The 20,626-nt window shown below is 40.8% G+C and overlaps 1 protein-coding gene across 2 annotated transcripts in view; it reads right to left on the bottom strand.

The window, feature by feature from the left end:
- MDGA2 (MAM domain containing glycosylphosphatidylinositol anchor 2) overlaps nucleotides 1–7,431 on the bottom strand; it is an 830,171-nt gene extending 822,740 nt beyond the window's left edge. For both annotated transcript variants that reach the window (XR_007727541.1, XM_050798601.1), the window contains exon 1: nucleotides 7,152–7,431. Coding sequence is in view for 1 of the 2 variants with exons in the window: in XM_050798601.1 (XP_050654558.1) it covers nucleotides 7,152–7,431 (280 nt within the window). In the remaining variant the exon portion in view is untranslated. The remainder of the gene's footprint in view (nucleotides 1–7,151) is intronic.
- Between the last annotated feature and the right edge of the window lie 13,195 nt (nucleotides 7,432–20,626).

Below are 20,626 nucleotides of genomic sequence, written 5' to 3'. Positions count from 1 at the left end.
CAGAGTGACCACAGGCCCTATTAAGAGCCCTTTATCCCCTCACCCTTTCCTTTCAGGACACCAGAAAAATCTCCCTCAAGATGGTCTTTCTTCGGGCAGGCAGCAGACATTTTTCTTTTCACTCTGATGCACTACAACAAAGTTCTAGTGGCTTCAGATAAAAATATATGCTTTTGCTGTTTGGCCATTATTTAAAGGGTAGATACATTTTTCTAAAAGCCTTTACTTCCTACTCACCTCCTTCAGATCTCAGCTGCCTTTTGTGCTGTCCATTAAGACTTTGAGACGCCTAGCTGTGAACAAACCCTTCCTCTTTCAGGAAGACATGTTTCCCCTTCTACAGGATCACTTGATTATTTTTATTTCCACCATTCACATTACAACAAAACAAGACAAAAAATATACTGCTTGAAGATACTGACACATGTCATATATATGACCCCAAATATCAGCCACACAACAGTCCTTAATATAGACTTGAGCAGGAACAGCAGGAAACTGAGGTTCCTGTTTATGCAAAGTTGTAGAGACAGAAAGAGTAAGTTACATCATAATTTCTAATGCCTTTCATCATACCATAGTATGTATTTAAATAACTTTGTAGTAAATGTGTAATAGCCAAAAATGTGTTTATAATGGTTGAAATCCTATTCTGTAATTCCTAGAGAATATATGATTTGGATGTTGAAACAGAAAGCGTAGATCTTACTCAAGTCAATCAATGAAATCAACAGGAAAAGAAATAGTGTTTAAAAATATAAGATTAGAAATGGCATAGTGTCTTGGAAAAGTAGCAAGAAACTGATACAGAAAAGCTGAAATGGGATCAGTGCAAGGTGGTATAGTTAGAAAAGAAAATGGAATTGCACTGATATAAAATGGAAATAACAAAGTACATGCCCCATTATTTTAATAACAGATTATTTTAATAAGAGATTTTAGTAGTTTGTGAAAAACAAATCCATCTAATGAATACGACTGAACCCTGGAGAAAACAAGTTTCACAAACAATGTAGGACCTCCATTTGCCTGATATAATGGTAAAATCACTGTGTCTTGAATTAGTGAGATGATTTAATGATATCTTAAAGTCTCTTCTCACTTCCAGCTTTATGATTTTACAGGGCCAAAAGACTGTTAATTGGATTTGAAAATAAAGATAGGATATAGTTTTCTATGAATGCAATATTTTATTGTTTGCTCTAAGTAATATAGTGTTTACACTCACAGTCACTAAAGCAAAGAAACAAAAGTTATTTTGTGGGACCATTAAGTTACTGTCAATTACAAAGAAACTAAAAATGTTCACTCTATTCATACTTCCAATGTATGCAATATACTTTGCATATCCTTCCAAAACAGCCAAAAGGGAGCCTAAGGAAGACCTCCTCTTGTTTAACTGAGATGACAGCACATTCCCTTAGTTAATCTGAGCTACCAAAGCGCACAAGCTCTCGAGCTCAGTTCCCAGAGTAGGATGTTGTATCTGGCTGTTTGCTGTTGCCTTCGCAGATTACAAACCTGGAGCCCAACCCTTGCAAGACTCTTCTCAAAGCATGGGGACCAAGTCAGAGAATATGAGTGATGAATCACCTCTATACCTGGAATACAACCCCAAACCATGGTTCCTGACAATGTCTTAATAAAATATAATTGAATTCACAGGCTTATGCTCTAATCCCATCCCCATGAGCCCTAATGCAGTTACATTAAAATAGTAAGTTTTAAAAAAATACAGAGCACTTCCTTTCAGAAAAGTTTATTTGTACCCTTCTTCTCCAGCAGGGTTTAAGGTGTTTTACAACTATAAAACAAAAATAAAAATATTGGTAAAATATAAGTATAAAGAAGCATAACCAAAGATAATAAAATTAAGCAAAGAAATCAAGATCTTGAAAAATGCCTTCCTAGAATTTCTCTTGTGACATCTATTCACCAGAATTATTTCATCTCTAAACTTTTATCTCTGCCTCTTAATTGTCTAAACTCTGGCACCCTAACTGACTTATTCATTGTAAAATAAGTTAGGCTCAACCTGCTCAATCTAAAATATTTATTAATCCACTTAGGGGCTTTCCCAGGGAAATATAGGACAAGAGCAAGTAACACTATATAAAATAATCTGCCCATTTTGCATGTGAAATCTCAGTAATATGACCAACAAGGACAATTTTTGAATGGGCAAAAATGATCCCAAGATACAACGAACAGTCCAGTCACTTTTCTTTCGTGATCGTGGCCAAGGTGATGACAATATAAAAATGTGCATGAGTTTGTAGGGACAATGGAGTGAGAAGAGGAGAAACAGGTTTGAGCTGATGCTATATAATAGAGCTTCACATTGATTTTTAAACAGCATTTATTAAAATAATCTCTTCCTCTTTTCCTACAGACTAACACCCTAAATATGGTTTAGTCAAAGGCAGTATCTCATCACAGGGCCTCTCCAAACCCAATCTGAACAAAAATCATAATCAACATACGCCGAGATAACGTACTTTGCTATAAGAATGGCAACATCCTGAAACTGAATGTAATGGCCAACCGACCGTCCATGTCATTTTTATTCCTTCCTATCCATCCAAATTCAACCCACTAAACTACCGTCTGAAATATCTTCCAGAGCCGCCTCGTATCACTTATGCCCTTGTTCTTAATTCCACCAAGCCATTTCTCTCCAGCTACTGCCTGGGGTGTCATTCTTAAATTGTATGAGATTTACTGATATTACCTGAATTGAGTTAATATAGCTTGCTAATTTGTCATACTCACATGTTTCTTAAGCTTACTCTATTTATTACTTTTAATGCACTCTGAAAGCTACTTTTGGACAGTGAATTAACCATTTCAGGACTCCAAATCATCTTTTGATTTGGTTCCCAATAAAACTATTCAGACTTGGAATTGTATTTTGTTTTTTGTTTGTAGTGGGGATTTGTCTGTGCTGATGCATTCATAATGTTTAATAACTTTCTTAGCAATTAAAGGCATGATGACCAGAAGCAAAATTACAGAATTCAACAGAATAATTTTTCTTTCTTTAGCAAGTCAGCTGATAAGTTTACAGGAGATACAATTTTTGATATGATGTCATTATCAGTAGGATCTCTAAAAAAACAGTTAACCCAAATGACTTACTACCATAGAACGACTTACAAAGAAAACTTTCAAAACTAAGAAAATGTGTTGGATCACTTAGCTCTAGGTATTTCAATAAGCATACAGATAGCTAGGTTTTACATTCCAATTCTTAAGGCCATGTCAATCAGTTATCCTAAATCTAATGAAATGTGAGTGCAACAAAATTAATAATATGAAAACCAGATACCAGTTCATTTAATGACTTTTTGTTATCCAGTGGTGTTTAATGAAGCTAAAAGGAAAATTCAAACAAAACTTTAACATTCCAAGAGTAATTGGGAGAATTATTTTAATATAAATAGCTTTTTAAAATCCACTAAGCAAAAATCTATAGCTTAACAAAGTAAAAATTTTTAAATACACAGATTCATATTGCCATATATATATGTCAAGTGGGTATTATCCATTAAAATTGCCATGGTTAGCTCATACGATTTTTTTTTGTGCTATTCTATTATGAAGAGGTTTTCTTGCAATCTTTCCTTCAGAAATATTTTCAAATAATCCATATTACTGTAATGTTATATCTGATATCAAAAATGTAAAAAAATATAAAGTACAAACAAAAAAGTTTATAGGACACTTACAAAAAAATTTATAGGACGGAATTGGTGGCGGAAGGTAGGCAGTTAATAGATAATCTCCGTCATCCAACTCTGATACCATATATAAATCTTAGCTATTGTGCAGTTAGTTTGCTAAGCAATATTCCAAGATAAATGACAGTAAGTTCCTAGGTCTATAGCAGAAACTTTTATACTTAAGTATTGCACATGGTTGTCAAACAGATTGGGCATAACAGGAAGAAGATTAAAATACTTGAGAGAAAATTATCCATGTGTTACAACAAATATTCTCAATTCACTAGAAAATAGAATCTGAATTTCATGTTCAGAGTTTTTCAGTGAGGAAGTAGAGAAGAAAAGGGATACCCTAGCTATTCCAGGGAATAAAGTTTATAATAACACAGTTCTAAATCATGTAAACAATTTTAGGCTACAATGAAGTCATTTTTGCTTGAGTAACCTAGAAAATCATTTGTGTTTCCTCTTGAACCACGCTACTAGAAAACACTATTGAGAAATATTAGTTTGTGTGTAGTATGAATGGCTTTACATGTAGCAAATATAGGCAAATAAAGGAAGACAGATTTTTATGCTAGCAAAGTTCCTATCTAGGCTTTTGAAGCTTCTGTTTATAATAACCCTGCCTTTTAAATTAATCATTCTCAAAGTTATTCATATAAAATGTTCAAAGCACACTTTTTAACCTTACACTAAATCTTATGTCTATGTCCTTTACAATTGATTCCTTTTTTAGATAAATTTTTAAAATGTTCTCTTCCTTATAAATGCTTCCACAAATGAAAATAAAACTACTTTAGGTTAAGAAAGTTCATTATTTACAAAATCAAAGCAATGAAACTGTAAGTCTATGTCAGTGTTTCTCAACTTCAGTGTCCACTGTAATCATCACTTGAGGTGATGAACACAAACCACTGGGCCCTACACTCTTGAGTTCCTAATTTAGAAAGTCTCAGAGGGGCCCGAAAACGTGCACTTCAAACAAGTTCCAGGACGATGCTAATGCTGAAGACTAGGGGCCTAATCTCCTTTGAGAACCTAACTTCTGTGACAGGTAACACATATCTGAAAAGTAATATATAATTTGTAACCCATCTCATAGCTGTGACATTTATAATGGCCAGGAATACTGATTAATATTTTTCACACAAAAGCAATTCTATTCCTAGCTACATGAGTAATAACCACATCAATATAAAAACAAAACTAAATGAAAAAGACCCCCACCTTCATCACAATCATCAGCTCAGTAGTGGAACTGCCTCCTTGTTTATTGTTAACAGACATAAACACAGAATTATTTTAATGCTATTGTTTCCTATTTGTCTTCACTACCAGATCTTACCCTTTTCCACTACCCAATCTGAGACTTGCCAGGACAAATAATCTGAATGACAAAAAGTGACAGGAAAATGGAACCATGCCCTTCCGATCTAGATAGTTTTCAGCATGTCCCACTGTCTCCCCATGCCCCCAACCTTTCTCACTTCTCATCACCCCGTCACACACACATACCTTCACACATGCATATACACAAATCTGAAAAACACACCAGAACAAAAAAATTCCTTTTAGCTAAGATGATCTGAATCAATGAGAGAGGAACACAGAGTTGGGCATGGGATGAGAAGAATTCAGACTCTCCCATCCTAAGGAACAGCCCTTTGAGAAAGCTTTATCTCCAGCATGCCCCCATCGCTAGAATCCCCATTTTTCTCAGCCGTTCAGAGGGCACCGGGGTCCAGGATAGTCACAAAAGCACTAAGTTAATTCCTACTCTTTTCAGGCCCCACCTCCTGTTCTCAGTCAAACCTTGAGGTCTGCCAAGAGACTCAGCATCTCCCTCATACACACTTCCCCCCCCTTACCACAGCCACCACCACCACCAGACAGTTGTCTTTCATTTGGGAAGGAGGGGTTGGGAGAGGGGACATCCGATCCTTAGAGATGGGAAAAAGTGAAGGTTTCTTGGAAGCCAAGAAGGGAGCTAGAAACACAGGAAAGGGGAGGAGCAGATGGAGTGCAGTGGGTACCAGAGCTCACCTCAGCACTGTTCAGCCCTGGACAGAACACAGTGGACAGAGTAAAGGCTGGGTCTGTGGCATTCATCCCCAAACACCCACCCACTGTGCACTCCGTTCCCAGAGAGTTTGAGGACTCAGGATTCACTGGCACCTGTGTCCACTTTGCAGTCAGTTCTAGGGTCTGCAGGGAAAGCTCTGACACTTCCACAAATATTCATTCCTTTTTGCTCTGGGTCAGCCATTGACTTAGTCCTGCAGCACCAGAGTCCAAACACCTAAGCGAAACCAAGGGCAAGTGGCCTGGATTTTCAGCACACATTCTGCGGACACTAACTCAGGGGCGAGGGGTGGGATTGGCTGTGGGTGGGTCTTGGCTTGATGTCCTCTCAAGGGGTGCACCTCTAACCTCCCACCAGACCTCAAAAACACGGAAGTTATTTTTTGGGCACCACCTGCTTGTCCCAAGAAAAGACTTACATTTTAGTCCACTATAAACATGACCTGGATATATATGTATGTGTGTGTGTGTGTGTGTGTGTGTGTGCATGTGTGTGTTTCAATCCCGAAAGCTAAGGGTGCCAACTGCTGACAGGCAAAAGAACCTGAATTTGCTTTTGAGGACTTCAAAACCTCCTAATTAACAAGCTTGCCCTTCTCTAGTTCCTAAACCTAAATCTGGGTTTTCCAGAAGGGAGATGAGATTGTGTTCCCGCTGCAGCGAGCTGGTGTCCTGCCCTGGAACCCAAACGCGCGGACTTAGCAGTCCGTTCATTCATGCATTTGTTCATCCATTCACACAAACATGTCCCTTAATTGTGTCTGGCACCGAGAATCTTGTCTGCTATTTTCCCCTCCCCAAGTCAGTGCTCATGGCAACGGCTGGTGCAGAACGCAACTCAACTGTCACCCCACTTCCTGAGCCGGAAAATCAAGGCATGTAGGCATTCACAGAAAAAGGAAAAGGTGGAGAGGAGGAGGCGGCGTGGGGCGGAGAGGGGTGGGGAGACTCACGGGGTCACACTGGAAGCTTCCCTGGAGGGGTGGGGGGAAACGGCGGCACCGACACCGTGGCATGCAAGGAGCCAAACCATTATTAAATCAAAGACTGCTGGAGCTCGGATTCCCCGCGGGGATAAATCAAGTGCAAAGCCACTCGTTCGCACGAGTGCGTTGCTGCCGGCTAGACCCAACTCCGAGCCGGAGCCCAGGCGCCGGGGGAGCGGCTCGCAGCCCAATCCGCAGCGCGCTCGCTGCCTCCTTATCGCTCCCAATAACGTGATGAAGTGTAAATCAAATGCCACGCCGGGAGGGGCCCCAGAACGGCGCGAGTCGTGCATTTTCGCTCACCAGCCTATCTTGCCTAAGAATCACAAGGTCACGATAGCGTCGCGATTCCACTCACCGTACACTCCTTGGCCAGAGATCCCCTCCAGGAGGACTGTCAGCAGCCACACGAGACCGTACAGTAAATCCATCTTCACGTGAACATGAACATATCCAGCCCAGGGGGGACGCAGCGGGACCTTCCGGAGGCCGGCGGCCAGCCAGGCGCGCTCCACTCGCGCCCGGGCCGAGCCGAGGTGCCCGGGAACCGCTCGCCGAAGGAGGAAGCGCCGTCCGTCTGTCCTTCCCCGGCGGCGGCCGCGAGCGGAGCGCAGGAGCCCCGCACTCCAGACACTCATGCACACACACACTCACACACACTCACACACTCTCCCACAACACAAAACCCTGACACACTCACACGCACGCCGCACTCACACCGGGTGCCTGGGAAAATCGCAGACGCCGGGGAGGAGCAGGGGGCGGTGATGGGAAGGGGAGCTGCGAGGCGAAGTGTTCTTCAGGGAAGCGGGCTCGAGTCTCCGCAGCGGCGGCGGCGGCGGCGCGCTGGGCTGGCGGCGGGCGCGGGCAGGGGGCCGGGGGTGCCGCGCGGTGGGAGCCTGGCTTGGACAGCCGAGGAGCAGGAAGTGGCCTCTGACCCGGGACACCGAGCAGGGCTCTCTTGCCTGGGTTCGCCTTTACAAAGTAACTCGCGAAGGTCCCCGGAGGGGCGTCAAGCGGCGACAGCGGCCCGCCCGCCCGCAGTCCGAAGCCCCCAGCCCTGCTGTCTTGCCTTCCCCCATTCCATCAGTTGCCATTGCAACGCCAATCCTGTTACACGATACAGACTCGCATCGCCGAACGGGGAGAGGAGGAAGAGGAGGAGGAGGAAGAGGAGGAGTGGGGCTAGGGGAACGGGGGTGGGGAAGAGGGAAGGGAGGAGAGGGAAGAAGGAGGAGGAAAGGGTCCAACAGGGAGCGGAGTGTGCGTCTGGAGCTCGCTTGGGCACACCAGCCACTGCCGCCGCCGCCACCGCCACTGGTCTCCAAAATAGCCTTTAGCGCCCCGCCAGCGTAGAGGTGCTCTGGCCGGCCGCACCAATTCCCGGAGCCGAAAGCAGAGTCCAGGCACCGCCACTTGCAAGAGAGGGAGAATGCCAAGCAAATACCCGATCCGCACACGTCTACGCGTGCCCACCGGCACTGCGCGCGTCCTCTTCGCTTCCGCGCCGCCCCCGCCAGGTGGAGGGGGTGGGGGCGGTCGGGACAGGCGGGAGTTTAGAGGAGGGAGCCGCAGAAGGGGTTCCCCGCTTGAGCTAACGTAGTGGTGGCATCCAGAGGTGAACGCGGGAGCGGCCGCCTGCGGAGGGCACCCGGCTGCGTGGCGTCCGCTCGGGCCGCTGCTGCGGCAGAGGTGCCCTGGCTGGGCTGCTGGGCGCCCGGGGCTAGACGCCGGCCGGGATCCCTGGGTGTGCGCGGAGATGCGCGCCGCGGAGGCGAAAGGAGGGAGGAGGAAAAGGAGAAGGAGGAAGAGGAGGAGGGCGAAGCGGCGAGCGCGGAGCGCAGGCGGACCGGCTGCCGGGCTGCCGGGCTGCTGGGCTGCCGGGGAGGAAGGCTGTGTGTGGTCACGTTGTGCGCTACGTGCTGAGAGCGCGAGCTGCTAGCCGCAGCCGGGCGACGTCAAAGCCGGGTGCGCGGCTCTGCCGCCAGCCTCCGCGCCTCCTCTGCCCCTCCTTTGCTCTGCCTTCCTGTGTCAGCCCAGCTCATCAGTATGGACAACGCCGAAAGGCTCCGCGAGGCCGGCGGTATCAGGCCTCCAACCTCCCCCGCCGAAGGGCTCCCTCGCCTCTTGGGGAGCTCCGCGGCGGCTAGTGCCGGTTATGTATTTCTGATGCCGCCGTCTGCGTTTGCACGCCGAAGGGCCAGCTACCCACCTTACACCCGGGGTAATTACATGACACGCTATCTCCTCTCCGCCGCCCAAGGTCTTCCAGGATCCGTTATGCTTGACTAGAGGGCAGAACAGGCCACAGCATTTGGAAGTGGCAACGTTTCTTCTCTATTTTTGTCTTCTTTAAAGGAAGTATGGTCATCACAGTAGATGAAGGCTCTGGGGGAAGGCACACTAGGAGTTCAGAGATTAGTTTATTTTATATGCAGTGTCTCCTACTAAAGTTAACTGCTTGGAAAATCTTTTCCTTGTGTGAAAGACAGGCTCTTTTGTTGGGGCAGAGGTAGCTGTAATGTTTAAGGGGTTTTAAAAACTTACAGGTACAAAAGGATTAGAAAATCTAAAGCATCTTTAATTTACATTGCAACAAGTGTGGAAATACTCCGCTAAAAATTAATAGGGAACATCTAGGAATATAGTAGTGGTTGATTTTTTTCTGTAACCAAGATAATAATGTTTCCTGTATGCAGTCCACTTTGTTGAAAATATTCTTCACTATTCAAACAGCATATGGGTAGGAAGTGATTGGAATGGTTTAAAACGCGCATTTGTACATGTGTTACAAAAGTAATTGCTATGGGAAATCTGGAGCACAGTATTCATTTATCTGCTCCCATAATAGACTAGTAGAAGACACTGCAGGTCCCTCTCCCCATGCTGTACTTCTGCTGGGGGCAGGGGACCCTAAGCACTAGAAAATGCTTAGTCCCTAGTCTTTCCCCCAAGGTCCTTTTCCTCACTTAAATGAATGGTGCATATTATTTTTTATAGAGTGCGATTTGGTGCTTACCCTCTGGGTTTACAAGATATGAGAAACCAAACATTTTGAGAGGGTCCCCCAGAGGATCATTCACACAGTGTTGAGAACCCGTTATTTATGAAATTCCACTTTCACTAGATGGTATTAAGCGTCATGCTATAAATAAACTCAGTGTGTGCGATTTCTGAAGAAAAATGAGTGATGCTCACTTACTGGTCACCTGTGGCATAAAAATTGTCTCATGATTTTAGAAATCTGCCTTTTGTGGGTAGATCATTCCTGTACACTTGCAGCACGGTAGCTTCATGGGGCAATAAACTGCACCTCCTTTCTCAGATCAAAGCTCATAATGTATCTTGTCCATGAGGCTCTTCCTGATTTCAGCTTATCATGTTCTGAAGTAGTACTTCACCCCCATATTTGTACTGTACTTTTAAACACGTAGTTATGGAATCATAGGATCTTTGAGTGTGTGAAGAACTATAGATTGGGATACTTTGTCATCCCCAAACGTCAGTGTATCATTTTAGGAGAGCCCAGACTGAGTATGGAGATTACTCTTCTTAACCTTCAACATTTGAACAGAGCCTTAGGAGCCCAGGACCTTTCTTTTCCATATAATGCTCATCTCTGCAGAGGAAGGAACATGCACCCAGTGAGCCCTCAGCAATGCCTGAGTGAAATCTTTGGAACTTGGAGAGAACTTAGAGAACCCACTCAATTTACAATTCCAGTTGTAGTTTAAATTAAAAATGAGGAAATAGCTAGATGCAGCTACTCTTTGCTGGGCCTTATCCTAGACTGTTGTACACTTAAAGATTTTATAAGACATATTTCCTTCCTTCAAGAAGCACACAATCTGGTGAACAGAATGCATTGGTCAACATATGCACCATTACTTCTACTGACACTGTAAGTGCTGCAAATAAACAAAGTCCTAGGGCACAAAGTGGCAAATTTTACATGCAATCATTAAATGGCTTATATAACAGTTTTTTTAATGCACTGGATTTAATATGGGTTTTCAGTTCCTGTGAAAATGCTTCATAGATTACTTATGGAAATAATTGCCAATTCAATCAAATGACATTTTTTTGCTTCTTGAAATTCAACATTCTTCAGGCTGCACTGACCAGCCAGACATAATATATATAACCACACCTTAGCACTGGCTAATGAAGGCCTCCAGGTGGTGAGCCTGAGCTGAAGCTTAAGGACAGGCAAGAGATGCTTTATCAGAGAGAAGGGAAAAGCTATAGAAGGCAGGCCCAGAGACTACTATGAAATCTGGCCCAGCAAACTTTATATCGCCCATTAGAACAGTTTTCTACAGGAGTAGTGTAAATAATTTCAGAGATCACCAGTTTCTTGGATTTTTCACAGTGAATATGGATGTTGCATAGAGCATAAAAATCCCACATAAACTGTCATCATAACCTGTTATCATTTTATTGACTATAATTTTATTTAAAATTTATGTCTCCATTCTCCAATATGAGCTTGATGTTCCAACCTCCATAGCTTGGAGGAGGCATTGTCATGGAAAGAGTCACAGGTTGGCACAAGACCCAACCAAGGTAGTGGGACAGAAGTAAGAAAAACTGCTGTCTCCAGAGATACAGTTGAGTGAGGCAAATTCAGAACAATGGGGACAAATCTGTCTTTCTTTCCAATTTAGCCTCTTCCCAGAACACAAATCTCAGGCCCTGTTTGTTGTTTACATCAACTTCCATTTTCCCTGCCGGCCCTTTAAGTCACACAAACTCCCATACACACTATTGCCAAACAAGAATGTGAAAATCCTCAGTGGTGATGGTAAATTATTTCTAGCCAAATCCCTGTTCACCTGTTTCTTTCTACTTAGCAATAGCTTCCAGCATGCAAGCTTAGAAGTCTAAGAAGCATCACATAGACCTGGCTGTTTCAGATGATAGTAAAGCCATGAGGCGCAGAACAGCATTGGAGATTCCAGGTGCTGGTTATTTCAGGCAGATAGGGGGCAGTTGCTCCTAAGCAGTGGGACCCAGATACTGCTGTTAGGTATGAGACAATGATTTCATTTAGGGAAACAGAATTATCTCTCAAGAGGGCTTTAGTGAGAACAAAAAGAGGAATAAGAATGGTTAATTCTAATATTAGAAATAAGGAGGCAGGTCAAGTCCCAGATCCCCACTGTATGGACTGAGAAAGGTCCAGGAGAGATATTCAACTTGAGGAAGCAACAAAATACCCAAAGAACAATCCCTGGAGATAGCAAATCCGGGGTGCAAATAGAAAAGGAGGTACCCAGGAAAGGCTGTATATTTGGATACCGTGAGAGGATGCCAAGATAATTTGTAACCAGATGGTGGGGCTGAGGTCTCAGATATTTTGTGGCTGCCAGTGAAGAGTATCTAGCTAGGAAAAGAAGAAGGAGAGGCAGAAAGCATGAGGCAAGGGTCTTGGTATTCTAGACTATTCTATCTTCAGCTTAAAGTAGCAGCACATTTCTGTGAGTTTTTACTTGTTTGGTAAATGCCATCCCTTTTTCAAGCCAGACATGCTAGTCCCTAATTTCAACTTTCAGGATTTTGTGTACCACTCATGATTTCTATACAATTTGTATCTTGAACCTATAATTATTTTTTAAAAGACTACCCTTAGATACCATATCCTGGGTAATTTTAGTAGCCCTGCCCTAGATTTATTCTTATTCTGGCATGTCTACCTTGAACTCTTATTATAATTCTGACACTATTTCAGGAACAGACACAAGGCTGATTTGTTCCAGAGTAGAAGATGTTCAGTGCAGGGCAGTGTGACATAGTAGGTAAATGTCTGAGCTTTGACAACAGACTGCCCTAGGCTGGATCGTTGACGTCAGTATGACCTTGACATTCCCCTTATCCCGTAAAAGGAAAAGAGCAAAAAAACCTAGAATTTTAAATAAAATAATACATGTAAGATATACTCATCACCCAGCATATAGTGGTCAAGAAATATATTATTCTTACTCAATATATTTATTGATAGTATTTTTAGTTAAAGGGCATTAATATATGGGGGTAATAACTTGAGTAATTTCCATTTGGGGATGAACTGACAGCTTAGAACGTTTAGTTTTATAAGTATGATGACATGTTTTTCTCTAAAAGCATTACTTTACTTTCTTTCATTCAAACTTCATGTGCCCCATTTCTGTCCAGTCACATCGAATTCTGAAGTCTTTCCACAGTTTAGCTGTAATGGTTTGGCAGTTTAGTATTAGGCATCACTTAATATCTTCTGGAAACATGAAAATTTGAGAGTGCAATTCTGCTTCAAGATTATTTTTGAAAGTGCCACATCCCTGGATGTATCCTTGGAGAACTCGACAGCTTAAATATTAATGTGAAGAAGTTCCTGTTCATCACTATGCTTGGTTTACTGTCTTTTAAAAGCATGTTAGTATGAAGCAATGCATACATGTTTAGATTGCCAATAGACCAGATTAAAGATAAATGTCAAAGTTAGATTAGAAATTTTGTGATGTAAATATTAAAACGTCTATTGTTTCTGACAAAGAGATGATCTGATTAACCCACAGATAAGATATAAAGGACTAGAAGAGAGTTGAAAAGTTTTTCCAAGATTCTGTATTTGGAGCAATTTACAGATGTGCATGTACTAGGAAATAAAGAATATTTGCGTCTTAACCAGATGATAGGCTTGAAATTTGCCATCACAACAGATATTTATAGAAATGTAACTTTTAACATCCTCCATAATTAAACTCAGTCTGCTAATGAGCTACTCATATCAGCTAATGTTTGGACATCAGAGAAACTATCTTCTGGGTTTACAACTTAGTCTCCTTTATGTAATTACCCAGTTTTTCTGGGTTACTCTCACACAGTCTTCTCCTTGTCCTCTTCCCATGTCCTGACAATTGGGAAGGATGTCCTTTTTTGTCCAATATTGCTGGCCTCCACTTGATCTATGAGTGTCTGCCACTTACCCTGCTACACCCACAGCTCATATCTTTGCCCACTGGCTTTGAGTACAAAGGACGTAGCTCCCTCCTCTTCCAAACATCAGGCTTTTCCCAGATCTCCAGCCATGGAAGCGTTTCCCATTCTCCTCTGAGGCCATCAAGAAGTTCTGGAGCTCTTGCACATCACTCATATTGGGAAACCAAATGGCCCCACTCTTCATTCTCTGTACCTGGATATACCATGTTGACATTTCTACTCCTTTGTATATTTTCTAATGTGTACTCTGTGATGCATTTCCATCAGAGTTAATGCAAGATTTGAAAAAAGACTTTCTATGCCACAGAATGTTTAAAGTGTAAGGGACATGCATATACCTATGCCAACTTTGCTGTCTTTTGTCTCTCTTTCTCTCTCTCTCTGTTCCTCCATTGTCCCCCAACCCTCCCACCAGGGGAGTTTTTACCTTCCTTGTATAGGGAAAAACAGACCTCATTTCAATCTTGCATTCTCCCTACTCACTGGTTTACAATAGACTGCCGTGGTCTGAATCCTCTGAGCTAGAACGTAATAATTTAAAGCTTAGGTCTGGGAGTTCCCCTAAAAAACCTTTTTCTCTCAAATATCTACTCTGACACATTTTTTTCTTCCCTTGGCTTTTGCCCTTTCCCTGAAGGGATGCTCGACTTCAATAAACGTGAAACCATAGAGCAGTAAGAATTACAGGGAATCAGAAACAAATTGAATATAAGATATTTTTAATTTATAGCTGCACTGCCCAACCCTCTATAAATAAGTTAGTAAGGTGGTAGGACCAGAACCTGCCTATCTGGGGTGACCTAGAAAGGCAAAACATCTTTTTGTAAGGTCAGGAGGAGATCCACAGAAATTCAGGGCTAGAGTAGGAGGATTTCAGAAGAATCAATGAAAAGAAGTACCTTGAGGAAGGGGGGAAAAAACCTGTAGGCAGGAAATTGATTGTTAGGAGTTTGGAGAGGCAGGTATCCCCGTGTGTGTCATCAAACTGGAAGGGTAAAGAAAATAAGACCAGCCAAATAAACCTGTGCAGCTGAGGTACCTGATGTAGGTCAACAAGCAAGAACATGACAAGATAGATACAGGAAGAAGAAATGTGGCAAAGGGAGCTGTACTAGATAGTATACTTACTGTCCCCCCAAAATTCACATCCTTCTCAGAATCTCAGAATGTGACCTGATTTGGAAAACGGTCATAACAGATGAAATTAGTTAAGATGAGGTCATATTGGAGTAGCATGGGTCCTTAATCCAATATGACTGATGTCTTTTTTAATTTTCATTTTCAAGGTTTGTTGCTTAGCAGAGCAAGGAAACAGATGGGAATCAACATGTTCTAGTAAAGCACAGCAAAAGACACACACACAGGGGAGGACGCCATGTGACAATGGAGTCAGAGATTGGAGTGATGTATTGACAAGTTCAGGAATGTCAAGGATTGCCAACAACACCAGAGGCTGAAAGAAAGGCATAGAACACAGTCTCCCTAGATCCTCCAGAGAGAGCATGGTCCTGCTGATATCCTGACTGAATACTTCCGGCCTCCAGAACTGTAAGATAAAAATATTTCTGTTTTAAGCCACCCAGTTTGAGGTACTTGTTACAGCATTCCTAGGAAAAGAATATAAGAGCTCATTTTGTACCTTAATTGAGAGTCTACATACAAGTTATTTGGCTAAGACCAAATAACTAGGGTCTTTATCCCAGTTCCTTGTCTTTAGGAAATTTTCTTTTAAATCATTATGGAATCGCACTTGCCTAGCTTAGACAAATCGGTAGCACTTGAGTTTCTGCATCTGTAAAACATACTTCAGGAAAATATCTTGAGAGCTCAGTGGAATAACGCTTTTTAAAACATAGATGACATATTATTCCCTCTCTCAGGGAACCAGAAAGAACAAGGAAAACTAGACTTGAAGGACTCCTCCACCCAAGTTAACTTCGATGAGGCTGCTTTCCAGATAGAGGTGAAGTAGCCCGAGATGTCCTAGAGAAGAATCAAGGCAGCAGTGCCTTGATTCTTGATAGGTGCAGGAGAATGCTGAGGACTCCCACTTCAATGCTGATGAAGACCACTTTACTTAGAAAAGGTGTGAGGAAATCTCACAAGCCTTCTCCTCTTTTTTCTTACTTTCCTTTGACCAGAAGAGGAGAATTTCCCTCTTCTTCCTGTTTCCCTTCAATAAAATGTATGTAGAGTAAAAGCTTTCAAACTGTCTTTTCTTGCCATTTTTTTAACCTCAACCCCAAATAATATCATGAACCAGTACACACACACACACACACACACACACACACACAGGCACACACAATCCAGAACGTATTTTTTCCCTTAGAAAGCAATTACCCTTAGCACATGCAAAGTATTTTGATATGTTTCTGTCTATTCATTCCATTTTATTCCACATTATATTTAAAAAGTGTGGTTGGAACATATAAAAATTTTCTATAACTATTTAGTACGTCATGTGTTATGCTAAGTGAAAATCCTGGTTTGGGTCCTGGCACAGTGGCTCACGTCTATAATCCCGTCACTTTGGGAAGCCAAGGCAGGCAGATTACCTGAGGTCAGGAGTTCAGCCTGGTCAACATGGTGAAACCTTGTCTCTATTAAAAATACAATAATTAGTCAGGAGTGGTGGCGGGTGCCTGTAATCCCAGCTACTCGGGAGGCTGAGGCAGGAGAATTGCTTGAACTCAGGAGGCGGAGGTTGCAGTGAGCCGTGATTGCACCACTGCACTCCAGCCTGGGTGACAGGGCAAGATTCCGTCTCAAAAAAAAAAAAAGAAAAGAAAAGAAAAGAAAAAAACTGGTTTTGGGATACTGAGGTGCACGTCCAAAAAAAACAAAAATAAATTTTAGAAAAGCAACTCCTCTATCTAAAAAGCCTGAAGAGAACATTTAACATTTATCCTCACTCTGCCCTGAGGTAATAAATCTTTTAGGCCTTGGAGGAGGGATACTTATATATCTGCTAATATATCTGTGTGTGTGTGTGTATGTCTATATGTATAGATTATATATATGTAATATAGATCTAGATCTATATAGGTATATAATATCTATATCTGTATATCTATATAGAGATATATGTACCTATGTATATATGTATATACCTTTATCTATATATATCTCTATATTGATATATATAAAGATATAGGGAGATATAACATATATGTTTTTATATATAGTTCTATATATATCGATATAGAGAAAGATATATGTTATTCTTTTTATCTAAGAGTATGTTGTACGCCTTAACCAACCTCTCCCATCCCGCCTCCTACCTGCTGCTGACACACATCTTTCTCCACCTCTGGTAACTATTATTCTACTCTCTATCTCTATGAAATCAATTCTTTTAATTCCTGTATATTAATAAGAACATTTAATGTCTGTCTTTCTGTGCCTGGTTTATTTCACTTAATATGTTGTCCTCCAGTTTTAGCCATGCTGTTGTACATGACAGGATTTCATTCCTTTTTATTGCTGTATAGTATTCTATTGTGTAAATATGACACTTTTTAAAATCCATTCATTCACTGATGAACACTTAGATCAATTCCATATCTTTGCTATTGTGAATAATGTTGCATTAAAGGTAGGAATTCAGTTATTCCCTTGATGTACTGATTTCCTTAATCAGTAGTATTGATTGGATAAATACCCAACAGTATTTGGATAAATAACCAGTAGTAGGATTGTAAGAATATATGGTAGTTCCATTTTTAGATTTTTTGAGAAATCTCCACATCATTTTCCATAATGGCTTTACTAATTTACCTTTCCACGAACAGTGCATAGAAGTTCTCTTTTCTAGGCCGGGCGCGGTGGCTCAAGCCTGTAATCCCAGCACTTTGGGAGGCCGAGACGGGCGGATCACAAGGTCAGGAGATCGAGACCAGCCTGGCTAAATACGGTGAAACCCCGTCTCTACTATAAGATACAAAAAACTAGTCGGGTGAGGTGGCGGGCGCCTGTAGTCCCAGCTACTCGGGAGGCTGAGGCAGGAGAATGGCATAGACCCGGGAGGCGGAGCTTGCAGTGAGCTGAGATGCGGCCACTGCACTCCAGCCTGGGCGACAGAGCGAGACTCTGTCTCAAAAAAAAAAAAAAAAAAAAAAAAAAAAAGTTCTCTTTTCTCTGCATCCTCACCAGTATTTGTTATTTTTAGTCTTTTTGTTAATAGTCATTCTAATTGAGACAAGGACAAGATGATACTTAATTGTGTTTTTGAATTGCATTTTCCTAATCATCAGTGATGTTGAGCATTTGATGATGTACCTGTTGGCTGTTAGAATGTCTTCTTTTGAGAAATGTCTGTTTAGGTCTTTTGTCAATTTTTAATGAAATTATTTGGGTTTATTTTGCTGTTGAGTTGTTTGAGTTCTTTGTCTATTTTGGATATTAGTGCCTTGTTGAATGAATAGTTTGTGAATATTTTTCCCATTCATCAGGTTGCCTCTTCACTGTATTGATTGTTTTCTTTGCTGTGCAGAAGCTTTTTAGATTAATGTAGTCCTATCTGTCTATTTTTGTTTTTGTCACCTGTGCTTTTGATGTCATAACCATAAAATCTTTGCCTGCATCGACATCCTGGAGTATTTCCTCTATGTTTTTTGCTAATAGTTTTGTAGTTTTATAAATTTACACTTAAGTAAATTTACAATTTATGTTCAAGTCTTTTATCTATTTTGAGTTAATTTCTGTATATGGTAAGAGATAGGGATCTAGTTTCATTCTCCTGCATATGGATATCTAATTTTCCCAGCAACATTTATTTAAGAAGTTGTCCTTTCCATGATGTATATTCTTAGCACCTTTGTCAAAAATCAGTTGGCTATAAATACATGGATTTATTTCTGGGTTCTCTGTTTCATTGCTGTTTCATTGGTCTGTGTGTCTGTTTTTATGCCAATACAGTGCTACTTTGGTTACTATAACCTTGTAATATATTTCGAAGCAATGTGTTGCCTCTAGCTTTGATCTTTTTCCTCAGGATTGCTTTGGCTATTCTGAGTCTTTTGTGGTTCTGTATGAATTTCAGGATTTTTTTCTATTTCTTTGAAAAATAGCATTGGTATTTTGATAGGAATTGTATTGAATCTGTAGATTGCTTTTGGTAGTATGGTCATTTAAATAATATTAATTCTTCTTATCCATTAGCATGAGATGTTTTGCTGTTCTTGCACTCTTCAATTTCTTTTATCAGTGTTTTGTAGTTTTCTTTGTAGCTGTCTTTAGCTTTCTTGGTTAAATTTATTCTGAGTATTTTATCGTAGCTATTGTAAGCAGAATTGCCTTCTTGAGTTCCTTCTCAGTTAGTTCATTATTAGTGTATAGGAAGACCGCTGATTTTTACATATTGATTTTGTATCCTCTAACATTTCTGAATATGTTTATCTATTCTAAGAGATTTTTGGTGGAATCTTTAGGGTTTTCTAACTATAACATCATGTTTTCTGCAAAAAGGGACAATTTGACTTCCTCTAACTTAGAGTCCTTTTATTTTTCTCTTGTCTGGCTGAGATTTCTAGTACTGTATTGAATAGGAGTGGTGAAAGTAGGCATTTTTGTCTTGTTCTAGTTCTTAAAAAAATGGCTTTCAGCTTTTCCCTATTCAATATGATGTGAACTCTGGATTTATCATATAAGGCCTTTATGGTATTGAAGTATGTTCTTTCTATGCCTAGTTTATTGAGGGTTTTTATTATAAAGCAATTTTGAATTTTATCAAATGATTTTTCTCTGTCTACTGAGATGATCATATGCTTTTTATCCTTGATTCTCTTGATGTGATGTATCATGTTTATTGATTTGCATATGTTGAGCCACCTTTGCATCCTTGTGGTAAATCTCACTTGAACATGGAGTATTATCTTTTCGATGTACTGTGGATTCATTTTGCCAGTATTCTGTTGAGGATATTTGTATTTATATTCAGCAGGGATATTGAGCAATACTTTTCTTAGTTTGTTGTGTCATCATCTGGCTTTGTTAGCAGGGTAATGCTGGTCTCCTAGAATGAGTTAGAGAGAATTTCCTCCTCTTTAATTTTTTGGAATACTTTGAGGACAGTTTGAGTTAGTTCATCTTTATAAGTTTAGTAGAATTTGTTGGTGAAACCTTTGGGTCCTGGGCTTTTCTTTGCTGGGAAAGTTTTTAATACTGATTCAATCTCTTTACTCATTATGGGTCCGTTCAGATTTTCTGTTTCTTTCTGATTCAATGTTGTAGGTTATATTCGTACAGGAATTTGCTTATTTCCTCTGGGTTTTCGAGAGAGAGAGAGTCTTAAGTGTATAGTTGTTCATAATAATCTCTGATGATCTTTCACATATCTGTACTATCAATTGTAATGTCTAAGTTTTTGTTTCTAATTTTATTTACTTGAGTTTCTCTTTTTTCCCTTGGTTAGTATAGCTAGTGGTTTATTTTAATTATCTTTTCAAAAAAACCAACTTTTCATTGTATTAATCCTTTGTTGTTACTGGTCTATTTTGTTTAGTTCTGCTCTGATCTTTATTATTTCTTTCCTTCTATTAACTTTGTTTTGTGTTTTTTTTTCCTTTTCTAGTTTCCTGAGGTGACTTGTTTCTTTGAAATCTTTCTAATATTTTGATGTAGGTGTTTATTGCTATAAATTTTTCTCTTATCACTGCTTTTACTGTATCCCATAGGTTTTGGTATGTTGTGCTTCCATTTTCATTTTCTTCCAAAATTTTAAAATTTCCTTCTTCACTTCTTCATTGAACCAATGATTGTTCAGAAGCATGTTGTTTGATTCCCATGTATTTTTACAGTTTTCAAAGTTCCTCTTGTTATTAATTTCTAGTTTTATTCCTTCATGGTCTGAGA

Source organism: Macaca thibetana, chromosome 7, assembly GCF_024542745.1.
Source record: "Macaca thibetana thibetana isolate TM-01 chromosome 7, ASM2454274v1, whole genome shotgun sequence".
NCBI classification, from domain to species: domain Eukaryota; kingdom Metazoa; phylum Chordata; class Mammalia; order Primates; family Cercopithecidae; genus Macaca; species Macaca thibetana.
This window is presented reverse-complemented; position numbering and strand designations above follow the sequence as displayed.